This window comes from Galendromus occidentalis, unplaced genomic scaffold, assembly GCF_000255335.2.
Source record: "Galendromus occidentalis unplaced genomic scaffold, Mocc_1.1 scf7180000077453, whole genome shotgun sequence".
NCBI classification, from domain to species: domain Eukaryota; kingdom Metazoa; phylum Arthropoda; class Arachnida; order Mesostigmata; family Phytoseiidae; genus Galendromus; species Galendromus occidentalis.
Window position 1 is genome coordinate 27,179 of NW_003805441.1, and position 24,734 is coordinate 51,912.

At 51.4% G+C, this 24,734-nt stretch overlaps 3 protein-coding genes across 3 annotated transcripts; 1 reads left to right on the plus strand and 2 right to left on the minus strand.

Annotated features, from left to right (window-relative positions):
- Window positions 1-349: 349 nt before the first annotated feature.
- PIP4K (phosphatidylinositol 5-phosphate 4-kinase) lies at window positions 350-15,674 on the minus strand. Its single transcript, XM_003743898.1, has 8 exons — window positions 15,546-15,674; window positions 7,287-7,384; window positions 6,552-6,554; window positions 4,785-4,878; window positions 2,988-3,140; window positions 2,658-2,804; window positions 1,249-1,401; window positions 350-835 (listed from the first exon to the last, which is right to left on the minus strand). The coding sequence occupies exons 1-8, from the start codon at window positions 15,672-15,674 to the stop codon at window positions 350-352; spliced, it is 1,263 nt and encodes a 420-aa protein (XP_003743946.1).
- A 2,146-nt stretch (window positions 15,675-17,820) lies between these two features.
- Window positions 17,821-21,526, plus strand: LOC100903225 (probable ubiquitin carboxyl-terminal hydrolase MINDY-4). Its single transcript, XM_029111622.1, has 13 exons — window positions 17,821-17,913; window positions 18,299-18,418; window positions 18,614-18,827; window positions 18,941-19,080; window positions 19,211-19,289; window positions 19,373-19,599; window positions 19,720-19,848; window positions 19,994-20,190; window positions 20,318-20,517; window positions 20,615-20,766; window positions 20,856-21,002; window positions 21,130-21,301; window positions 21,414-21,526. The coding sequence occupies exons 1-13, from the start codon at window positions 17,821-17,823 to the stop codon at window positions 21,524-21,526; spliced, it is 1,983 nt and encodes a 660-aa protein (XP_028967455.1).
- Window positions 21,527-21,592: 66 nt separating this feature from the next.
- LOC100903368 (dipeptidyl peptidase 3) lies at window positions 21,593-24,320 on the minus strand. Its single transcript, XM_029111623.1, has 9 exons — window positions 24,315-24,320; window positions 23,986-24,172; window positions 23,726-23,888; window positions 23,375-23,637; window positions 22,980-23,240; window positions 22,769-22,889; window positions 22,428-22,655; window positions 22,003-22,220; window positions 21,593-21,913 (listed from the first exon to the last, which is right to left on the minus strand). The coding sequence occupies exons 1-9, from the start codon at window positions 24,318-24,320 to the stop codon at window positions 21,768-21,770; spliced, it is 1,593 nt and encodes a 530-aa protein (XP_028967456.1). The 3' UTR covers window positions 21,593-21,767.
- Between the last annotated feature and the right edge of the window lie 414 nt (window positions 24,321-24,734).

Consider the following 24,734-nt stretch of genomic DNA (forward strand, 5'->3'; position numbering starts at 1 on the left):
TCGCACAAATCGTTGGTGAAATATATTTCAAAGCTGTGAATATTTCTGTAACGCCTCTTCAATTCCCAAGGGCTAAGGGGCTGGCTAGGGGTTTCCAGGCATTGCTCTTTCGCTGCTTCGTTCGGCGATTCGAATCGCCAGTCTGGTCACTCAGGAGAGTCGGGTAGCTCCCAGGGCTCGTTTAAAGGCACGGGACGATTTGCGCCGATGCCGGAGATGCCCCTTACTCTCTATTTTCCCGTGAGCTGATTCTTGGTTCTTTCTTGAGTCGTTGGTTCTCATCATCGCCCGAAATGAAGTTTGCCTACCTAGTCACTTCTACCTACTACGACACGCGGGTCGGATCGGACTACTCGAGTGCCTTGGAAATGAACTCCAGAAACCTCTTCGCGTACTGCTCCGGATGGATGGTTGAGATCTCGGCTCCGGCACCGTGCTTCAACGTTTTCGCGGCTTGCGCTGTGCGCTTCTTGACGCCATAGTTCGTGAGGACGTCAACAAGAGCCATGAAATAGACTTCTTTCTTGGGGGCGTCATCGCTTGACTGGATAGCGTAGATGTCCCGCTTGGGATTCAAGGCTCCCCCTTCCTCCTCCGGGTCGAAATCTGCGTCATTGTCTCCCGACCTGATTCTGCCCGGGGAGTCGGGAGGTGTCGGCATCTGGAGCTCCGGCGACGCCGGTGAGTCTTCTTCGGCTTCGTCTTCTGTCGTCCCGCGCTCCTCCGATTCTCCACCACCGTTCTCCAGCCGTTCTTTTTCCTCTTTCTCAGCCCGCTCGCAGTCATGGATTCCTAGACATAGACTGTAGTCCATTACGTTCATCTTTGCCAAGAACTGGAAGAATAGACCGGGTTAATTTGAAACTGTTTTCTTCTATTAGAGGATGGGTCAGGGGAATTTGTTGCGTAAAGCGCTATGAGGACGGAGACGAAAATATTCATGCTACACAGTACACAGATCCGCGACCCGCTTCTAATAAATGCAGAGCTTCCCGATCAGGACATCGATGGGACTCGCTCGAAATCGCTAGAAGATTCTATTGTGGGATGACTTTTGACATCCCCTAAACTTCAGCGGTAGCCATCGCGACTTGAGACAATAGCTAGCGATTCGGTTCCGAAGTCTGGGCGTTACTCGAGACAATAACCATAAAAAGAAATCCTTCAGCTCATCTCTGCTATTTCCGTGAGCGTCTTCAAACCGTTCCTCTGCCCACTCTAGCCCGGAAAAGGACAATAAACACTCACTGTGACGTCGGCGTTGAGCATATCCATGAAGGTGGCCTTCGCGTCCTCGGTGATGTGGATTTTGGTTCCGTCTTTGATCAGATCATTGTCCTTCAAAGTGGGCAACTCTTTCTCCTTCTCTTTCTCGGATGCGTCACGATCCACCGTCGAGCCCTGGAAGAGAGCGGGATTAGGTGGAGCGTTCGATGAGAATCCAATCGAGGTTTGCGGGATAGACTCATTCAGGCTCATTCGGGAAATAATCATCCGAAATCAGCAATGGTGGATGCGATCCAGCAGCCCCTTGTTAGGAACACGATGTTAAATCTAAGGAATGAGGACAATCTTCGCAAGTAGAGTAAAGCTCTCCCGACCAATGTTTTCCGATAGCGCGGACCCCTGGCCTCCCCCCCCCTAATTAAGCAATTCTTTCCGATGCTCTCCGACGATGTTTTCTCGATTCGTTTGCCGAAGGTCGCGTGGCGCCCCTTCCTCGAATTTCAGGGACAAATCCATTTCCTTTCGAAGCGAAGCCATGCTCCGATGTCAGATCTGAGAGGCTTCCTCGAATCCAATGACGGGTCGCTAGAATTGCTCACGACTCCGACGAAGACTTGCGGGAAGAGCCGTTATCGATTTTTGCGAATCGGAGCTTCGCAAGCTGGGCAAGTCGACGAGTGGATCTGCTCGCTCTCTCCAAAATTCATGCGGTCTCTCAGCCTAGATACGTCGATTGCGGGAAACACTGCCTTTTACCGTAGCGACATTGATCCGAGAAAGATGCGAACCGAGCTCTACGCTCGAGTCGAGCACACAAACATTGCAAACCGTTACTTGAGTGAATGATGATCACGGCACCCCACAGTTACATTGAGAAACGGTTACAGGTTTCGCAGATCGAACTGGATCAGGCAAGCCCGATAGAGGGATAATCTATACCTGACGAAAGAAAATCGGTTTGAGGAATTTTATGCTGATTTTAGCGTGTTTCATTTTACAGAAGCCCTGAAAGAGAAGGCGCTGTTGAACAGCCTTTTTGTGATCGAGAATTTGATATCGAGAGCAATACGTCGAGCGCAATTCTCGAGATGTTTCTCTCCCGCAATAGCTCTTAGACGACCGCCGTTATCTCTGTCGTCGACCAGGGGTGGGGTTTAAGCAGATCCTGCTCCGAGTGCTCGCCATGAAGATGAATCAGGAGAGAGGGCCCAGATTCGGGGAAAGCATCGAGTGACCGATCGCACCGTGACGCACACAGCTCCATTCGGGAATGAATCACAATCCCGTAGGGGCTTCTTCATCGCGAGAGTTGGAGCGGCCCTCAGCAGTATCCGAGGACGCGGACGGAGGAATCTCCTCTCGCAGCCCTTTGCAGAGCAATGATTCCTTCCTGACGGGATGAAGTATACGCATCTATCGAATCCACTCACCTTGAGATCATATTTGACGTGCACGGGTAGGTATGAGGAAAAAATGTTCCTCGTAACGACGAGATACGTTTCCTGGCCTTCAACGGTCAGCCGGTACATTCCGATGTATTGCGGGAGGAGCGTTTTCCCGTGCCGTTCAACCACGTACTGAAATAACAACATTCCCGTCAAGAGCTTATAGGATCGCGCTCCCGAGTGGGCACGCTCGGCTTCGATTCGATTCAATTATCGTGTGAGAACCCATTAGACGAGAATTGATGACGCCGTTTTGCGTTCGAAATTATTGGGCTCATTATCGAGAATCATTCCGCATGATTATGCTTCGCTCACAGGGTGGTAATGCTTGAGTAGGACGTGCATCTGTTCCACCTCCTCGGTAAGGAGGGTCTTGATGATGAAGCGTCGGTCGTACGAAAGGTAGAACTTGGCCCCGCTCTTTCCCGGCGAATCTATCGCGACCGCTTGAGATTTCGTCAATGAGTTCTGAAAAAGGAGAATGTTTAGATTCGGCCAGAGCCCCGCTGGCGAAGGAGTCCGTCACTCGGGCAACCGATAGACCCCCTGCACTCTCTGATCACATTCCAGTGATTTCGGAGTCTAGAAGCAAACTCTTCCCAAAGAAATCGCTTCCCCATCTTTACGAAAAAAGTGGAGATCCGCTCCAAAAAAAGCACTCCATGACATTAGCTCCGACCCTTAATTCATTGTGGGAGTCCCAAAGCTCCAGGGTTCAGGGATCCGTAGCCCCATGTCGAACACATGAGCATCTGATCGATTTTTCATACGAAAAGATTTGTTCTGGGAGCCTTGAATCCTCTGTACCCTGTTCCACACGGCAGATGCCGAGAATCTCATCGGTTCAGGCTCTCAATCTGCTTATCCTTCCCAACGGTCTCCGCGTTGCTGGTCTCCGGTCGGTGGGATGAATAATATAACTTCTAGCTTCAGCAGAAGCTTCTCGGAGGTGAGGCCTTATCAGCCACGTCAAAAACGATTTGTCAAAGCCGACTCTGAAGCCTTTGTTTCATTCGGTCTCATGAGGTCCTCTTCGTCAGACTAATCCTGGAAGCCTCCGGCACTCCCGTGCGATCTGGCTCGTATTAAATTCTGCGAGCCAGAGCGGAGTCCTCACGGAAGACTCAATGCATTCCGGAAAAGAGCCCGTACCGGACCTGAATCCCCGATTATATCCCTTACCCCGCTCCTCCCGAATACTACCGAAGATATTCCTCGACGCGCTCTCGTTCGACCAGAGGAGGGGCTTCTCGGAGTGTGGATCGCGAATCGCGACCCGAGACGATTGTTGTGAGAGGTCCCTTGTCCATGCCCGAATGTATGTCGGCATACAATTGGAGTTCACGGTCGGTTGCGACGAGCTGTGACTGATTGACAGCGGCAACCAGATCGTCCAAGCACGCGCCTAATCTCACAAAGTGGCTCCGTGTAATCCGGGATAGGACAAGGCACAACGAAGGCGCTCTTCCAAGCACCTCAGCGACTTGAAGTGCCGTCATGGCGGAAGCCGCCCCGCAGCTTCATTGGCAGTCTCCGGAACTGTCGAACCGTCCGCTCAGCCCGTGTCCTCCGGATGGGACGAGCAGTCGAGAGGAAAAAATAAAAAGCAGGCCAGCGAGTTATTTTTAGAAATCTCTCTGATGAACCGAAAACCTTATTTCCCTTCAGGACGGCTCCGCTCGGATTCAAACATCTTCGGCCGGAGCCTTTGTTCTCTCTCTACTGAGAAAGCAGGCCAAAAGCGGAGAGATCCGATACTACATAAGTCGGAACGAAGGAGCAATGGTAAGCGTTTTTTTTCCGGTAGAGAGACATCTCTTCCGCTCTCGGGGAAATATGTATTCCTCCTACGACCATAAACGAGCTCTTCCGAGGCGGGTCGATTGACAACCGAATCATAGGCCCATGTTTTTCATTCTTTCTCCCATGAGGACAGGCAGCGGCCCGACTCGAGTCACACTGCTGGCCTCGGTCCTATCGCGGTCCTCCTGGTACGCGCACTCCAATTTGATTTTTGAAAGACACTCCGAATCGCAAGAGGATTCGATTACGTATATGATAAGAAGCAGTAACTTCACTCTTGATGCGAGTCCAAGTCGCGGGAATTCTCACCAGGTATTCTCCGTCGTCGATGCCGAACCTCTCTCGAAGATTGCGGAATACCAAAGGGCAGTATTCCTTCACTTTGAAGTGGGATGGCATATTTCTCTGGAAAAAAAGTAGGAACATTTTACGCTTTGCGCTTCGAACTCCGTTCCGTTTAAGAGAGCAGAGAAAGAAATCAGGATGCATGTGAGAGGGCTTCTCGAACATTTGGAAAAAAAACGGCACTCGTCGCCTGAAAGCAGCTGTAACAAATTGCGGATGGTAGGCAGGTGTCGAACGTAATTCGGAAGACGTGTCTCGAACAGCTGCGAGCAACCTCGCTGGTACATGCGAGTGTGCTATTTTGAGTCTGGGCAGGGTGAACGGAAGCTGACCAAGGCGACGAGCGGGAAGTGTATAAGCGGAGAAGAGGCGGTCTTCAAAGATTTCGATAATTGGTCGTCTGAGCCTGGGAACTCGACCATCCAAGTCTTTGATGATCCGCATGACCCAGGTTCAAGAGCGCTGGTGGGACAGATCAATCAGGGAGGAGAAACGACCTGTCGATTTTGTCTCTCGTCCCGCAGAAGGGGAAAAGAGCTGAAGGGGGTTTGGTCGCTCCACACCTCATGTCCCGCTTCACGGGTCTGGACTCCAGGAGAGCTCGACCCATAAATTTATTCTTGCCCTCCCCTATTCTATCTGCCAGAAGCACTCCATGGATCGATATAAGCTTCGCTTGTTGGAGAAGGGGCCCGGCTTTTCATTCAAATTCCTCTAGCTGCCGTCAAGCGCATACAAGCTCCCTGACTTTGAGCTTAATTAAAACTAGGTGACGTCAGAGGTTTGTTCGCGGTCATACCGAGCTTGTGACCTATGGACGATCTGATTGGTCGGGACGCTGTCAACTCATTCGCTCGGTTCAGGGTGCGGAGCGCATTTTCGTAATATTCCAACAAGCGACCTTTGAAGGCAGACTTATCGAAGAGAGCATGAAAGCGGAGGAGAAGTTGATTGGCTTCTACGAATCTGAAAGCTCTTCCAGCTCGACTTCGTTCCGCGAGAGAATTGAGACCATAAGCCGAGCATATGGACCATAGACGATAACTCCATGCTTCAACCCGTCTTATGACATGGGCGAGAATACCGGAGTCGAGGACTCTTTTTTGAAGAATAAACGTGTTTACGCTCAGTATCATGCTTCTCGGAGTAAGGTGCGATCGTCTTCATCCGCGACAACTCCGCAAATATTGATAAGGAAGTATACGAGGTGTGTGATTGAGCTCATCGGCTAGGGCGTCATGAACTTCCGGGAAGAGAGAGTCATTGTCGGTCATGAGATTTTTCGGAGCTTACTCGACTCGGGTACACCCGACTCGTGGTTCCGGAAGAACTCGCAATCGCATTCACATGAATAATTATAATTAGTTTGGAAGGCTTGATCTTGTGATCATGGGATCGATCATCTCATGGCTCGGTGATCACAAGCACACGATCTCAAACAGATACCGAACTGGCCTATTGAATCACATCGCGGCTGAAATCAGACATTATCAGCGCGGGACGGAACGGCACTCCGGAAGGGCAGTCTTCTCCGATCCAGAGCTTGACGAGAGGTCCTCCGCATATGCTCCCACGGCTTGGAACGAAATTCTTTCGAATGTGCAGCTCCGCTGCAGTTATGAGCGGAGGACAGACAGACTATGAATGTCTCGCAAGAATTTCTTGCGACGAAGCTGAGGGTGAAATGAAATTTCCTTGGACGTGACGGGCATGCTTAACAGCAGAACGGACTCTCTGTACGTACAGACTCTGTGACCTCGCATCCAATCGGACAAGAGATGTTTTCGTTCTTCTCCTCATGGCTAACTTGTTGCTAAACCAGACATGTTTATCCGAGAAAACCACACTCGGATCATCCGACTCCTAGTTTCGTCATCATCGTTTCTTTCCCGCTTGCGAAAAGCCGACGCGAGACTGTGATCGCCACCTTTCGATACCTGGCAGCAACGGGAATCCCGACTCTGCAGCCGAGTCAGAACGACTTCCTTTCGGCTTTCGGTCGTGCTATCAGCGTTTTACGCGCGATACATTCGCTCGAGAGTTGCGGTTCCCTCGTCATAAACAGGCCCGGCAGGCAGCGGGCTAAATCCCCTGCATTATCTATCCGTATCTTTCGTGAATGCGAAAACACCCGTCAACCGATTCGTTTGCGGTTGAGCATTGTGTCAACGTTCCCGCTACTCGGCGTCCGTCGACGCGCAATATCATACTCTATCGTGTCTGGTCTCAAAAGGACGAGTATCGCTGTTTCAGGCTCTTCTCGTCGCCCATCGACCGCAACCTGAGGCGTTGCTGGCCACGTCCGGATGTCTCCCTGTGGATGCGGGGCCCGAAAATACCATCCATGCCGCAGCGAGCCGCGGTGCAAGCGAGGACACTACACTGCCGGATGGGAACGCATTGGACGATACTTCTTATCTTCAAGGGAGCACAGGGAAACTGAATCGACAAAATCAGCAGACTTACTTGTTAAAATGGTGATGGTCGACTTTGATTTTCGTGAAAGCCTTGAAGTCATCGGGCATCAACATCACCGGAATGTTGACGTGCGTGAGACCGTTGATCTGTAAGGAACAGTCGGAAATGAAGCGACAACTGATAATGAGGATCATAGTAGTTACTGGCGGCGAGAAGCGATTGAATCTGGCGGGTCAGCTTTGAAACTCGAAAGGACCCAAATCTAGGTTTCTGTCGGGACATGGATGAATCGGGTTCCGAAGGACAACGGTGCGCCCCAGCTCCCCACAGCTCCGCTCTCGAACAATGCCAGCGATCGGAGAAGTCCTTTATCGCGACCATTGGCCCGAGCCGTGCTCTCACTGCTGCTTAATCCGCACTGCGAGCCAGTAGATTCCACGCTCCGCCATGGATTCTTCAAAAACTCGAGGAAGTCGGATAAGGTACGAAGCCCCTTTATGGGTCTCTATGTCTCTACACTGAAAGGCTCATACTGCTGGTATTGAACCGAGGGCTCGTCTTCTGTGCTCTGAGTGAGTTCTCTGGCCCCAATTTTCCGGACGAATGCAGATCAGTGAACCTCAGCTTCTTGGGCTCAATCAGAGAAACAGAAATCCTTGGATGAGGAACAGACTCAGTCGGAAGGAAAATCGTTCCCCGGTGCACTCCAAACGAGCTTGGAAGATTGCAAAGAATCAATCGAAAGTTCCAGCCGGCGAGCGCACGAGGCCCGCCAACGGCAACCTCACGAGCATTCAGTGTGGGAGGGCTTCGATAATTCAATCGCTGATCAGGAAACTTCAAATCATTCCCAAGTCACTTGAGGCTCTTCAGACGACGAGGACGACGGTCGACGTTGAGTTCGGACCTCAAACTATACTTCAAGATCCGCCGCGAGGGATGAGAGTCCACTTCAGCATCGAAGCTCGAGGAAGATCTTTCTCGCGAGAGCAGACCTCCAACTCGTGTGCCCAGCTCCTTCGAAATCGTTATCGGGCGTTCGTTGCGGGAGTGGGCGCCGCTGATTTCGAGCCTGAAGACGTGATTATTTGACCGAGTTCTGACTGCTTCATACAAAGCCACCGCTCGCCTTCCCAATTTAACGGACGAAGGACGTGTTGGTGCGTTCCCCTCCCCCACGCTGAGTGAGGGACACTCCACTGACACTCCTTCTCCCGTGAGATTCGACGTCTCCTACACGAGAGTTTCCGCCGAGGCGAAGGTCCCACACGAGTGGCGAAACAGCGCCAGAGACCTCGATGTCTTCGTAGCCGAAGGGATCGAATTCATCAAGTCTGTCCCTGGCTGCTCTCCGTCCCCACTCCTCCCCTCTACCCGATTCTTCCTTGTAGAGTACGGTCAACTCCATCAAAAAAACAGAAGAAGAGCTTCCACGCTTTTTTCTGGCTGGCGGCTTGCTCGGAGGGCTCTCCCGTTCGTTCGGTTCGGTCTTCTCCCGCCTCTGAGGCAGTGCAGAGTAGAGTCATTAGGCCAACAAGAGCAGGATAAGATGTTTTTGGATGACTCTGTCGAGCGATGGCTGTAATTCTTGCCTCGCTACTCTATAGACCGAATGCTACATGAGAAGCAACATTCGCTTGGAGAGAAGCACCGTCATAATAGCCCAACACGTATAGCAGAGATGACTCACTACAGTAGTCATTTCGCAGATGCTTCGAACCAAAGTCCATAAGGGCTTCGGTTTCTCGATGTTTTGCAATACTTGTGGTGCGCAGACCGAACCAACCCCCCCCCCCCCCGATTCCGAAGATTGATTAGTTATACTCGTTCCTTGATACCAGGGGATAGCTTTTTTGTGAAGCATCCCGCCGCACAAATTGGCAGAGCATCCGCATCGGAGTATGGAAACGGGCAGAAAGATCGATAAAATCAATAGGGCTTGAAAGTTTCAATGCGTAACACCTCTGAGGGGAATGCAACACCGGGACGAGGAATTCCAAAGATGACGTTTCCGGAACCCTCGAGAAGGACCTCATGGCGGAACGCCTGAGTTTTCCATGACTTGTCCTCGATGCTTCGGTACAGCCGCGCGGAATTCAGGGCTATTGGATCTATCTCAACAAGGTGTCCTGAGCGTTCAAAACTCTCAAGCCTTGTGAGTGTTGTGAGCATGGATCGATCTCAAGACGGAAACACAGGCGAGAGGAATTCGATACATCGCTCCCCATGATTCCTATATCGGAATCGTCTATGAGGGACCGTCGCGTCGGCCAAGCGGCAAGTCCGTTCCCGCTTGACGCAAGGCAGAAGAAATCCCGGATTACGAGCGCGACGGGAGATTGTCCGAGAATAGCTCAAGAGGTTTTCCTTGGACGTATACTAGTGGAACCGAGCGCGGAAATTTTCCGGAGCATGTTTCTCGGAGGTCGGGATGGAAAATAACGCATCCACTGCCTTCCGGAAGGATTTGACGGAGCGCGCGCCGTTGTCCACGTCGGAGAACCACTCCGGGAACCGAGGTCTCTGCTTGAGGTGAAGACCGTTCGATCCCGTATTCCGTCGACAGCTCGACATCGAATCTAGGACGTTTCTCCACGATTCGAATCGATTTCTCCTAGTGATTATTGCCGGTGCTGTGGCTTGTGCCTCGCATCTCAATGGAACTTACTCCTCCGCTTACGCACGCGAAACCAGAGCGAATGTCGTTGTTGCAGAGCTTACGATCAGGTCTATTGTTTGCCGCCATGAAGCTGTGGCGATAGCAGCGGGATCGAGCGCTAGGGCGAGAATGCATCGAGATTCGATAGAACTTCTCAAAGAGATTGGAATCACTGCATTGTTCTCTCCGTATTTCCCCCCCGGCTCCGAGTAGATCCGGAATTCCTCATCGGATCGATGTGAAAATAAAAACGTTGCCAATGGACTTGCTTGGCAAGGGCGTCCAACGGCAGCGGCCCGGTGCAGCCGTGGACAAGGTCGACTATAAACGAATACTGGCGCCGGGCTTCTCGGCCTCCAGACTCCTTTCTCCTCGGGACTCTTTTCTCCTTCACGTCCTCGACGTCCAGAGATCCGAGCGAATGTCTTATCTCGCGCGCAGACAGCCGGACATACATACAGAGTTGGTGCCCGCCCGTCGGCTCGACGGCCGGCGAGAGCCCCTCCGTTCCGCGGGTTTTGCCCGCCTGAGAATGCCTCACGTGAGAGACAATAAATGGTTGCGGCGCATAGCATTTTCGTTCAGATGCAGCTCTACCGATTCGAAATGTAGAGCAGAGAGCAGTCTACGAGTACTCTCGCCCGAACTCGTGTTCTGCGAGCTATCGGGGAGAAGATACGAAAGGAAACGAGCTTGGTCGGCTTCCGAGCCCATTTTCGGTGGTTGGATGACATCGAGCTAATTGTAAGAGAGCTTTTCCCAAGACGCTACCAGTGTTCTCTGTGAGAAAAGAGGAAATCAGGCGCTCTTGAATCTGCTGCAGCCGGACAGCTTCGATTTCTCGGCGATTATCCTGCGCGAAGCAGCGACGGCGCTTAGGGTTTCCGGCACGCCCATACGGCGAAACATAGTGATAGATATTTTGAGAGCGGCTTCCTCTGGGTCAAGAGCGCGACGGAACTAAGGAATCTGCTCAGAGCTCTGAGCATATAGCGCACCGGAAACAAAAACCCGCGCGCGAGCTTCCGCGATTCAAGGTTATTGGGGAAATCGAACACGACACCGGTAAAGGGCATCGAAGCTCCTGATCGGGTCCGTATTCTGTGAATTCTCGTTTCCCTTCGAGATCGATTCCACATCCTCGGACTTGAGGGGCTGCCGTCAATGCGATCGGAAGGCTTGAAAATCTTCGAAATATCGAGAGTTTTCTAAGGCTCCAAGGATTCTCCCTCTGGCCGCCGTGAATCCCCGGACATCGGAAGGAACGGCGGGACGGATCACGATTCAAGCTCACAAAATGAAGGAACGAGTTGTTCGATGCCTCAGCAAGGAGATGAGTCGAGAAGTTAGGACCTCCCCCCCCGAAGCTTACCTCGGGGGAGCTTCCTGTCAAGCTTCCTGGCTCACTCACTCCCACGACAGGGCCGAATATCCGAGGCATTCAGTTTCCCGGAGGGGGGAAATCATCCGGAACGCGAGAGGGGGTGCTCCGAACAGCAAGTCTCTCACATGGGTAGGAGAGGGAGTGATTTTTTTTCTTCTCTGGTTGTTGGTATTCTTCTGCGTACTGATTACTGATCATCAGACTCGCATCTGATTCGAGGAGCTCACCGCCTTCCCTTCGGATGCAATCGAAAAGAGGGCCTCGGTGTAATCTTCGGAGTTGTAAACCCTCAGCTTGGTACACTCGTCAGGCCAGCCCTCCGAGATCCTGGCACGCAGAATCCGCCGGCCATATAACGGCGGAATGCCCCGCGGGTTATGGCGCACGAATTATTCGCAGCCCATCATTACCTGCGAAATCACTGGGCCCGGTATAGAGGCATCCATGACGAGACGTATTCGGTGTGGGACGTGAGGCCATCATTTATATGTCGTCCTGGTATTCTAAGGACGGGACGGAAAGCTGATACGGTTTTCCGTATAGGATATATAATTCTTCAATAATGATCTGCTCATCCTTCAACAAAGCGGCATGAGTAGATACTTAACGCTATTTTCCTGAGCGGACGCGTCGACCGCATCGAATCGTGAGAACTCCGAAAGTTCCGAGATGAGTTCGGGCATCAATCGAGCAACAATGAGCGCGCGGCCAGGCTATGGGATCTCAGCTAACATTAATGAAGTGTTCATCAAGGACCACCGTGTTGTCTGAAGCAACTACGCCGTCGATTTTTCCGCCAGACTCCCTCTACAGACGCATGGGACTGCGTGTGCGACCGGTCAGTCTGCATCGCACGTCAAACAAGTAAAAATAACATTTTCCAATTGGACTCAATGGAGCTTATGCGCATCGTTCGTATGAAATAACTGGCGCGATCGCCTCGTCAACACGTCGCAGCAACATTCTATTGCTGGGAACAACTGCCTCGCTGACTGACTGACAAAGCGAGCGACCCAATTGATGACTGACTGACCGGCTAACTGACTGGTTGGTAGGCCGTCTCATGGGAACTGGTCTGGCGACTGTCAGAAACCCGCACGAAATGAACTCCGCGCCGCGTTTCCGGCGTCGTGTTCAAGGATTCGCGCACCTGTTTATCAGACGAAAGTCCCGCACAAATCCTCATGCGTGTAACAGACGGCGACTCTAGGAAGCGTTCGACCGCCGTCGTTCAATAACGTCTCGGGGCGAAGCTCGATAACAATGAATATTATTGCGTCAATACTGCTTGTTAACGGCTGGTAGAGACAATTATTGTGGACAGCTCCCGAATGCCTTCAATCGAAGCGTGCCTTCCAAGTCACGCTGCCGGTCACGGTTCACGGTTCCCCGGGAGCAGCTCGCTCAAACAGTTATTCGGCGAGGTTTACTGACATTTGCGATTGATGGAATGATCGCGATAATCCATGATTTCCCTCATCATCCCTTGAAAGACGGGTGAATGAGACCCACAATGCTGCACATTCACTCACTTACCGACAGGATCGTTTCATTCGGACAACATGGCATGCACACGCATGGATGAAAGCAATCTCACGACTCACGACAGGGTGATCTGCGGCGCATTTCGGGGCAGAAACTGCTCCTTGGAGGAGCGAACACCCGCGGTTCTTGGGGGACCGATGCCAGACGGATCGACTTTGGCGGAGACTCCTCGGCACTTGAGCTCCACTAGGGTATCGTAGCACTCCGTCTCCTAAGTAAACGCTCCGCACTCAGCAAAACCTCGGCTTGGTCGGCGGAGCCCGATCCTTCGAGCCCGATGACCGCATCTATGGCAGAACCAGGAATATCGGCCACCGAGCTAGGAACCGCGTCCCCGGAGAGCCCGGAAGGCAAATATGGCCACGCAATTCAGGACTGTTTTTCAGTGCAGATCATTTCCTTGCCTCCATTATGTCGCGATGGATAGACTCTCTGTCTCTCACAACCTTCATCGTTTGCATCAATAGCAGAAAGATAATGATTCCCAGGAGATTCCCGTCGGGAGATGCTCCAGAGAGAGAATCATTTTATCCAGACATGAGAGACGATTCCAACCTCAGACGCGAGTTTTCTCCATCCATCGGATTTCGTACCGAAATCTCTTCATGATCGGAGAAGACCATTGTCATACCTCGAAGCGATTTTCCGTCTCGCTCAGCGACGTCAGGTAGTTAATCAGTTGAATCCGCGCATGGATGCGTATTCAGCAGATTGATTATGGTCTCCCAGCGCGCATTAGGAACTCTCCTGGGGAAACCTGTCGACTGAAGCGAATGATTTCCACGTCGAAAACTTGTTCCGGGGAGGCCAAGCGAGTTGCGAGGCGATTTTTCCGAAGTCGTCTCGCAAATTCCGGGATTCGGGACGGCTCGAAGCATAGGAATTAGGCCCGAAAATATTCGAAAACCAGAGGGAGGGCTCGCTCGCCGCGCTCCGGAGTTCCATCAATGGAGGGATCGCATTATACTTTTCAGAATTGAGCATTCAAGCGGTGAGTGACATTCCAGACCGGAAGATTCCTCTCGCAATACCGAGTCTCGCTTCAGTCCCTCCATATTCGCTCTTTCCTTCGGACATTCCGCACATGCTTCATAAGTCAGCGTATCTGAAATCTACTGATTGCTCTATGAGGACAAGAAGCGATTGAGCCTCGAGGTCTCCCGAGTATTCGTCCCATCGATAGACAGAGAGGTTTCGAGGGACGAGACATCTTTCGGAACAACATTTTTCGACAGATAGAACAGAGAACATTGAGGATAAGCGATGGATTTCTCAGAAACGTGAATTGAGGGTTTTCCGAGAGGATACTGACGGAAACGACAGAGGCGTATCAACCGAGCATCTTCGTATTCGAGACGACATCTTACAGTATCTTAACTTTATGACTTTCGGGAAAGACAGCTCAACCCGTTTGACCATGATAGCAGTTGTGCCGAATATCCTATCCCGTTGATAGTGAAAATTGTTATTGTTCTCTAACGAATGCCCATGACCAGAGGCGTGCTGCGCGGGGCGGGGCAAATTACGAACTGAACCATCGAGCCTCACACCTGCCAATAAGCGAAAATTTCATGTACACCTGCGGGTATCGACCGCAGATCACAAGATGTTCTTCGCGTTTCCGCAGTGAGTGAGAGCGCAAATATCGCGGTCAACCAAGAGCGAGGTTCAGCAAAAACCTTGGCCGACAAAATATGTTCTGCCGAAAACGAGAACCCAACGGATCAAAAGTGCGCGGGACGACACACTGAGCTGTGGATTGGAAGCTCCCAGGCTCGAAGGATATTCGGTTTCGGAGAGTTAGGCATGGTTGTTAGCGAGACTGTACGTATCCGCAAGCAGATTACGTTCAGCCATCATGTCCAAGGTCTTGTCAGCTCCTTACTTTCCGGGTTATTCCAGTCTCAGACGGTCGAATTATCTCGTTGTACATATATCCGAGAACTTCTCAGCTATTCTCCTCATCCTCCTTGTCCGATTCAAGCAGCTGTGCCGCGTGCGTCAGATTTCCGTAGACTACATAGTTTAGGCTGTCTGGCATTGACATAATCCGCATAATCATATCTTATACTATGATAAAAATAACAATGATGACGAATATACGGGACGTACTCCGATTCGATTTACGAGAAAGAATTGAAGCCTCACGGAGCGGCCAGCCGAGAGTGAACTCCACGCACTTTCGACCAACCCCGACAAGCGGAGGGACACTCCCTGTTTCTCTTGTGCGGCCTCAAGCCTCTTGTCAGGTTGGCCTTCACACACTTCATAATCACACACCGACGGACAGTAGGCGATCCACGCAGGCAGCCAACCGAAAATTCTCCCATTCTACTCGGACGAAAGAATTCTTCATCCGTTGCGACATCGATTGCTCTTGTGGAGACTACGTCCCACGACGGAATTCCTTGGAGTAGCCCGATATACATATGGTTACGGATGAGCGGTTCGCTCCGATGCTCGCTTTCGTCCGAGAATCGCCTCGAGCTTCAAAACTACGAGGCTCGTAAGCAGTCGACTCAGTTCATAAGCGGAGACGAATGATCGCGGGAGGATAATTCGTCGAAAGCGCAAGCGAGCAAGGGTGCCGCCTCAGTGGGAAAACATATCTAGTGATGCGACGAGGGGATAATCTAAAAGAGGGGATAATCTTTCTCTGATCGCTTCAGCGTATAGTCAGCTCAATTTGAGACGGATTGAGGTTCATGAACAAACTTACCGTGTGGTTTACGCCCCACATGAACACACTAAGCAGAGGCTCGTTGGCGCGGAACAGCTTTGCTTTCTGGTGTTTCGGTTTAAGATGCTTCTTTTTGAGGCGACTAGCGCTCTTTGCTACGGAACTCATCTCTTCGCTGTTAGTTTCCGATTTTCTCACTGCTTCCCAAGCTTAAACACTGAGCCTCCTCTAGCACGAGAAGAGCTTTTCCGTTCGTGGAAAACGTTCCCTCGAATTCGATGCTGGCGATTCTGATGTTGTCACTGTTGTTGTTTTGATAGGTGCCGCCTAGTTCGGTCGAACGAGCGAGCAATCCGTTCGCTGCGCACGGATTCCGTACGTCAGTTTTTATGACGAGAGTAACTCTTTTAAGAGTCACAAAGCAACAAATGCTCCTGCCGCTGCTTCCTCCCCACCTGCCCTTGGCGTCGAACTATTCGGGCGGTCACCAATTGACTGGTCCACGGAAAACGCACCGAAGAACTTCCCGTTGAGGTAGAGAATCGGCCGTAGAAAACGTTGCTGTCGTCCCGAACGAGCTCGCCGCTGCCAGGTTCTCCACAAGTCGGATTAGAGCCAGCTTGCATTTAATCGCCCCACATCCTCTTTCGAATCTTGACGTGGAGATAGGCACCGGTACTTTCCTTGGCAGCAAATTACTCCCAACGCGAAAACAACAAGCGAGCGACCACCGCAACAAAACAACAATCTTCTTCCCCTTGGTTTTGCCGCAGTGCTGCTACCACCGTCGTAGACGTCGGTGTGATTGTTTTCTACCGCCGCACCGAGCACAGGCACATCTCTGAGACACCAACACACCGACTTAAATGGCCCGGCACTCAGGAACCGAGAATTGGGCGCTAGAACCTGAACAATTCCGTCACCTAGCAGGACCGACCGATCAAATGACTGATCGACGGACCCTCGGTTCGACGTCTGCGATGGGTTCGTCTACGGCCGACAGTACCACCGAGTGGACATCAAAGTCGGCTATCAGGGCCGCACGGGTTGAATAGCGTACGTCGGTACGCTTCCACTCGCACCTGGAAACACCGTACAATCGACGGGATGCGGCTCTGAGGGCAATCCCGTACAAAAAGAACTTGAGGTAAATTCAAGAAAAATGGAATCTGAAGAGGGGAGAGTGGAGACAATGGTGCCGATGATTTTTGCTGGGCCTGCGAGTGAGAGCGGGCTCTTCCTTCCCCTATTTTGAAAATTGGTGGTCATCATTTTTTATTACCTCTGGAAACTCATTGCCAGCACTGTGATGCTGTAATCCTGAGAACGGACGATTGAGGGTTACGAGAACGCCGGCCCCTGGAGTCAGGTGATTCGTCGATAACCGACATGGCACCGAAGGAATTTTTTGAAAAAAGAACGGGCTCATTCCCGACGAGATCGAAATCATCCGTTCGGCACGGCGGTTCTTGAAAATATCCTACAGTATTCTAAAGCCCTGGGAGAGGGCTGAGGGACCACGAGATTCTCACGAGGAATCTTCCGTGAACCAACGTTCAATAGGATAGGACTATCATCTTCCAGAAAAGGCGGGAGGAGCCGCCCAACCGTGTTCAAAACCTGAGCAGAAATCATCAGCACCATCATTTCCAATTTTCGATCGCTGCTGGAGATTTCCCCCTCTTGGGATTGACTCGTTCGGATGACGCTCTGCCGCCTGCCTGCATACCATGGTGCGAAGGGGAAGATGAGGAGATGAATCCAATGAGTTCCAGACTCGCTGACGATAGAGGACGAATACGCGGGAAGTCCCACAGGGGGCGCTCCGAGCTGCAGAGCGAGCGGTAAATCGCAGTGGATCGCGCGAGAGATTATTCCGCGATCAGCATCATGCATCATGCCGCACAGGCCCTGAGTGTCAGCAACATATAGGAACAACACTTTCGAACTCATGCGTTATGGATCATGAATATCCACAGCAAGTAGAGCCAACACTCTTAGACGTGGGGAATCCGCGCGCCGCGTTCATTGGCCGTATTCTTGAAAGGTTGCTCCGGAGCGTTTTTTTTCCGGTGACGCTCCCATGCAGGAAGAAAACTGCATCATTGCAAAACTGCTTGAACAGGAATTTACGTGTCCGTCTCTTCCTCTGGCATGCCGTATAAGAACCCTCTCTCGTGAAGCGAGAGCGGGGCCCTCAGGGGGGAGCCGCGGGTGCTTTCAAATCCAATGCTAGTGGAGACTGATTGCCCATGACGGGCTCGGAGAACCTGGCTTGCAATATATTTCCCTAGTGAGAAGTGAGCCTCTGATGATGGTTCCTGACCTCATCAGTAGAGAGCAAGTCGAGGCCGTTGCGTGCTGTATAGTCCGAGAATATCTTTTCCGCAAATCGCAACAGATAGCGGTGAGTTCCTCGCCGCGTACTGCCGTGCTGTCATACGATCAAATGAGGCGTTCGGTTGCCCGGGTTACTACAGATGCCGGCATCAAAGCCGAATCACTCCATGAGCTCGAATGGGTTCCGCGATATTAAATTCAGTGGGAAAATGGGTCGCCGTCGACTTCATTTCGCATTAGGTATCTCTTCCGTAGGTCGCATAACGAGTGTTCCCGATCAAGCAGGAGAAGGAGAAGGGATCCGAGAGCCGTAGCGGCTCGAGCTTTTCCACATATGCGATGAAATTGCGAGCCAGAGCCTGACCCCGATTCCCCCGAAACCCTTAGGGAAACAGGGGTTCGCGAGAATTCACCATCCTGAATGTCTAACTAATAGGTAGTTTTTGACTCAGGATCTCCGCGACGTTCTCTCAGCCATGGAGAAAGCGTTTCCGCGCAGCGCCCTCTGTTTCCAACAGCGTGATCAGCTCATCCGCGCGATCTATCTGGAGAAACCTTGCAGGGAAAACAAGGTTCGTATTCGAAATGCTCAGTTCTCCGGCTATCTCTTCGCTCTCGACCGAAGAACGTTGTTGACGCGAACGGACCGCACTGGATACAAAGATTCATACCACCCTCGTGAGCAATATCGATGTTCGAACGCATCGGGATCAAAATTTTTGGGCATCATGTTTGGTGTGGGGAATGAAGCTCTCTGTCTGTGGCAGGGCTCGGAAATATGCTACAAAACACTCCTCGAAATAATCGTCGCTGATCGTTTGGAGAAACGACGGCTGAGGAATCTCGTGAAGGACATGGATCGCTCAGGAAACAATGTTCGTGCCCCGGATCTGGAACACAATGGTCCTCCGAGCCGCGCCAAGGAAGAAGATATCGGGCTTGAAATCAGTCGCCGAAGTCCTGTAGGCATTCCTGCGAAAGGTTAGAGCTTCCATCTGAGGAGGCACCATACCGGGCTCTTTATCACTCCGACGGGAGATCTATCATCTCGAGTCATCGCTCCATGTCGGTAACTTCGCGTACTCGTTCCTCAGTAACAGCATCGATACTGGCACCGAGAGCCAATCGCGACCGGAACAAGGCGTCCACGACAACACGGACGAAAAACAAGAGAATTTTCGATACCCCCGAGGATGCTTCGTCAAGCGAAGGAGATGAAGAAGACTCGCCGAAGGTGGACTCTCGAGCCGAGTGTTTCCTGCCATTCTTATCTTGCTAGACACCTAGATAAGAATTATATGTTCACGAATTCCACAATGCAGGGACTTCGATATTGACGACGTCCCTCTGTTTTTTTGCCAAAGGAAAAAGGCCAGGAGACTCGACTCAGACCCCAGAGCGCGCGCTTCAGACCCGAGCAAATGAAGGACGGTCAAGCGAAGGGTAATTTTCCGAAATAGGCATCGAGAGAGCCGAGGGTCGCGCGGAGGGTAACCCACTCTTTCTAATTGACCGAATACTTCCAGAAAACGAGCTGCTCCGTCGAAAGTCTGCGTGGTCCAATATGAGCAGACCCACAACGGGGAATTTTCACAGAAGTCAGTTTCCTTCTGCGGACAGTCCGATCGCACCACTGAAGCCGATGAGCTCAGCGCGCCTTTCACCAGGCGGCTTGGAGAGGCTTGCTTCGGCGACTTCAGCCTCAGCTCTGCTCGAACGAGCGGACGATATCATCAAGAAGAAAGCAGCACAGGTAGCGACGAGAGTTGAAGAATTGTCAGCGAGAGAGAATCGGCTCGCCTCACCAAGTCACGCTCATTCCTTGTTCAAGATGAACGTGTCATCCCCTGTGGGATCCGGTTCGCGATCACGTAGATCGGAACTCAAAAACGAAGACATATCTTTCGAAGATCTCAGCATGCAACCCGACGACCACGGAGCGGGAAACCGCTACGCGAACAAAGTCTTTGCGCAGAGAAAAATTACTGTCAGCGAGAACGAAGTTAGTGGCGACAGCTGCCATTCCATGAATTCGATAAGTTTCATCCGAGGTTTCCACGATGGGAGGTTTCAGATATTATTCACCATTGGCGGAAAGAGATCCTGCCGGGTCTCACTTGGTCGAGTCATGCCTGTCTGTATTCCAGCAACTGCAGGTGCTGCTCTTCGGCAGCGCAAACCGATGTTTCGGTGACGAATGGCTGCAGCAAAGCCTCGAGTTTGCTCGCGAAGACAGCGATGTGCCCTACGGCTTGAAGCAGCTCAAGGGCGGCCCCTGCGGAGTCTTGGCCGTCACACAGGCGTACCTCTTGAAGCACCTACTCTGGCCCCGAGAACATCTTGAGTAAGCGGGAGTGAATTCAGCTGAAGCCCTGGTTGTCTATTAGTCGGGGAAAAGTATTGGGAGGAGTGAAGCTCAATCGATACACCTCCGATCGAATTAGGCTCAGAATTGAGATTCTTCCCAACAGAAACGCAGATACACCGAAAAACTTGAGACCCTCCGATCAGCAGCGTCGGAACGCCCTACTTCTCGCCATCCATGAGATCATCACTCGGACGAACGCAATCGGTCCTTACAAATATGTTCTTGGTCGAGTAGCTCCTAAACAGAGGACCGCATTCACTGCCCTCACGATATATAATCTACCGGACTCGGATCAGCTCTTGGGTGAGACTCCGGTGGGGAATCCACAGGATGATCCAAGATCTGAATGACGAGACCTCAGCCATGGACGACGGGGAGTGAACCCACTTCCACTTTGCAGACTTCCTTACCCAGCATCAATCCGAAATCTTCAGAGAAGGCGTCGTTCAACTCTTGATATCCGTGGTGCTCTCGAGAGGTGTCGACGCGGTGCGGAAAGACATGGACCGACCCGATCATACACTCATAGGGAGACACAACCATACTTCACAGGTGACGGTAACTCTTGGTCGGGGTAAGAGATCCGTGGGGAATCGATGATCGATCGAAAGAAGCTGACACGAAAAGCTCTTTCTCCACAGGAAACCGTCAACTTGATGTTGTTCGGATGCGCGGTAAGCAACTTGTTCGATGGAGAGAAGGATATCGGGGGTACCCACCTGAAAGGTGTTCCGGAACGGAGCACCTGTGGTCTCCTCTCTCTCATGGAGGTCTCGGGGAATATCGAGGTATGGCTAGAAACGGAGGAATAGTCTGGATAACACTGGGTCCGAAGTCGGAAAGCGGATCTCCGAACCACGCAAGTGAAGCTTGCTGAAGGATGGTCGATCACATCGATTTTCAATCGTCTTGTAGGTGGGATCCTATCTCAAATCGCCGAAGTTCCCAATTTGGGTAGTTTTAGCGGAGAATCACTATTATGTACTATTCGCTTCGACGAGCTCTGTGTTGAGCTCAACCAGAGCCTTCTCTTTGTTCGTTTACGATGGCATAGCGAACCAAGAGTCGAATACCGTCGTGCGAGTCGGTGAGTATTTGATTGAGGTTTAGCTCTCTACTATTCTCTGCTATGCATCCCTCGAATTTCCGCAACGAGCTTCTCGACCTTCTATCTCAAGGTGAAGAGATATCCGCTTCAGATCCGAGCCGTTCTCGGCCGAAATCCTCCGACGACGCAACCGGAAACACCGTCGAGTCCTGTATAAGGACCAAGTGGGAAAATGCCTTTGTTGAAGACTACACACCGAAGTGAATTGCTGCTGCGGCTGATTGTTCTCATTAAACATCGGAGATCGTACTTTTAAAGCGTTTGTGTATTCCTCAATATGATTTCAACAATGATCGCGTAGCTCGCGCCTAGGTACATTTTTGCGGCCAGCTTCCGAGGCCCCAAGCTTCGTGCAACGATGATGGCTCGATTCGCAGGGAAGCACCACAAGATCGCGATCCCTTGCCTCCACAATTCTGAGTTCATTTCGAGATCCTTCGAGCTTTCAAATGTCTTCCGCCATGTACTCCTCAACCGCTCTTTGGATAGCTCGCAGTTCGTCGCGGCTGAATCGTTCTTTCCAAGAAAGTAGCAATCCTTCGCAAGAGGCAGGGTAGTCAATCCACTTATAAGCCACGGGAGCTCCATTCCCTGAAGGCAGACGGGGTCATCAAGTGCTTCGGTGCCGGAGCGAGTTCATGCGCCGGAATAAGCAATATTGTAATGAAAAAAAATCCTACCTCCACGTTGGATGATGTTTCCCTGAACGAATGACGGTTCGATAACACCTGCTTTCTTGGCTACGACAACTTCACGTAATTTGCTCCATTTCTCGTCAACCTCCGAATACGTTCGGAAGAGTTTCGTCCCCGCTTGGTGATTCGCGGTCAGGCGGTAGATTTGGATCTTCTGAACGAAGTCCGCAAAGGCCTCGACGGCAGCCGCCGGAATCAAAGTCCTCAAGGGATCAGAGAGGAACCAGTTAGGTCAACACCGTGTGTTCGTGTCTGCTTCAAGAGTGAGAACATCGTTCCTAATCTCTCGTGACGTTCCACGCTTCGAAGCGGATTCGCTTCCGCTCTCGCCGTTGTGCAAAGTATTCCAGATCGTATTTCTCCTCTTTGGGGATGGTTCTCCTAAGTTCAAGGAGGCTCCTCAAACTCACCGGTTGATCGAGATTTTGATGTCATCGTGTCCGACGTCTTCGAAATCGATGAAGCTCGGCAGTCGCTCCATCAGAGCTCTCAAAATCACAAACTCTGACTGTGCATGCGCGGAGAGCCACCCAGCCTTGGCGTCGTAGTACGACAAGGCCGTGAGTCCTTTGAATACCTGGCTAAGGTAAACAGCCAAGCAGACCTCTTTAGCCTGCTGTCCCTCATGGCCGAAGATTCTGGAATACTTCCTTTGTTTTCCGACGTTTCCGGAGCGAATCATCCAATCTGCGAATATCCGTCAAGACAAGAATCCCGCCGCAGGACATGCGAGCGACATCACGCTACTCACGTCATGACTTCGGGGTCGCAGGCAAGGTAGAGAGCAATGCTGTTGGCGCGCAATTCCTCGTAAGCCGACGCGATGCTCCCGAATACCGAGGCAAATGTTGCGCCGGGGGTGTACCAATGACCTATCTAAATGAATCTAATCAGAATAATGAGGTAGTTCGGATAGTCTCGGGGAAGCCTTCGCAACGTGATACATATACACGATATTCTACTTGCTTTGGAGTTCGTAGTGGGATCGATGAGATTCTCGTCGAAATTCGGCTTCCCGGTCTCATCCTTCCGCAGTAGCAAACCGGACCCATGGCCCAGGAGCTCGTGAATGCCCACCTTTATTGTAAAGGCCTCGACGTAGAATCTCCGTAAGAGTTCTGAGTCTTCTTCGTTTAGGAAAGCCAACGTGAGGAAATTTGCCTTGCCCTCAACCACATTAGCGAGGTTGAAGTTTTTTTGTCCAACGAGCTTTGCTTCCTCATCTAAGCAAAGATTCGGAGAGATCCCTCAGTTTCTCGATGCAACCACAGCAATCCCTACTCAAATCCTCTCTCTGATCCGAGAATTCATTCCATCTCTTGGACGGAGTATATGTGTATTGACGGGGTCCGCTCACAATTCGGCAAGTTGACTCCTCTTGGAGGCACGTTGGCAACGTACGATGTTACAACGAGGGACGAAAATGATTTCACATCTCCCTGCTGCTGTACGTCAGGCTCGAAATCTCTTCTCCATGGCAGCTTGGATGTCAGCTCAGCGCTCCGCGTCGTCAACTCCCGGAAAGCTCTCGAACGGTTACGATCCTCGATCCCGACGAAGCTTGAGTATTCCAATTGAAGGTTCTTCGGATCGCGGTAGTTTTCCATGAAGCCCATGTATCTGTGGGTTGAAAATGCGTGAAAGAAAAATGAGACGAGAGGCAATTTTACCTGAACTTTCTCGGAGCCTGAACGTAGACGCAACTTACGTGTCAACCTCTTGGTTGAGAGCTCGGACCCATTCTTTCCCAGACTCGACGTGAAGTTCTAAATCGCCGCTCTCCAAGGATCTGACGAGGAGCTCGAGGGACTTCGACATGTGGTCATCGTCAGAATGCTGGAGTGCCAGCTTGATTTCGCCAATTATTAGTGCTATAAGAAGTCGCTCGGAATGTCTACTTGCTTGAGAATCCATGGCCAACTTGACCACGAGAATCGAATCGCCTAGCGATTGTTCGCTCTTACTCACCGAGAATCGCGCTGACGGCTCCTCGAGAAAGGCTGACCTTCGTGAAAACCTCCCAAGGGCGTCCCTCAGCATAATCCTCCCAAGCCCACGATCTCGATTCTTTGAGTTTTGAAGCGAAGCGCACATTCACGAACTGCCCGCTGGCGTTGCTTGTTTTCACTGCGTACTGATTCCCGATCATGATTTGCTGTCGAGGCGATTCGTTATACTTCAGTCAAAGGGATCAGACACGTGCGAGAATCCTTGGCGCGTTTCTGTGTGATTCTTTCGGGTTTTTTCCGCTCTGACTGATTCGTCAGACGGTTTTCCTTTGATGAAGCTAAATCTACTTGCATCATGGCAAAAGTCTCTTCACTGTGATTCGCCAGACCGGACGCAGCCCAAATCGAGATGTCAGGGCCCACCGATTAATTAGGGAGCAATTCCACGCTCGAATGCAGCTATTTATCGAAGGTGAAATCGTCCCATAAGAAAAATTCTTATCGCGGGGGACACGCTCTGGCCGAAGCCATCAGACACAGGAATGATTTTCCGGAATGACTCCGTTCCTTTCACTCAATTACGGTTACGGAAATTAGCATGACATCATCTTCACTTCGGCGATAGTAATTACCTTGGACTGCATGAATCTAACGACGGAATCAGCTTCGCTCGAGCTCATTCCTCGCCAATATTGGGTCTGGCCTTCAGGAGGGAACCCGAGGACAGTCGGCGTTGAAGAGAATAGATTATCCGTCACGTATTTTGAA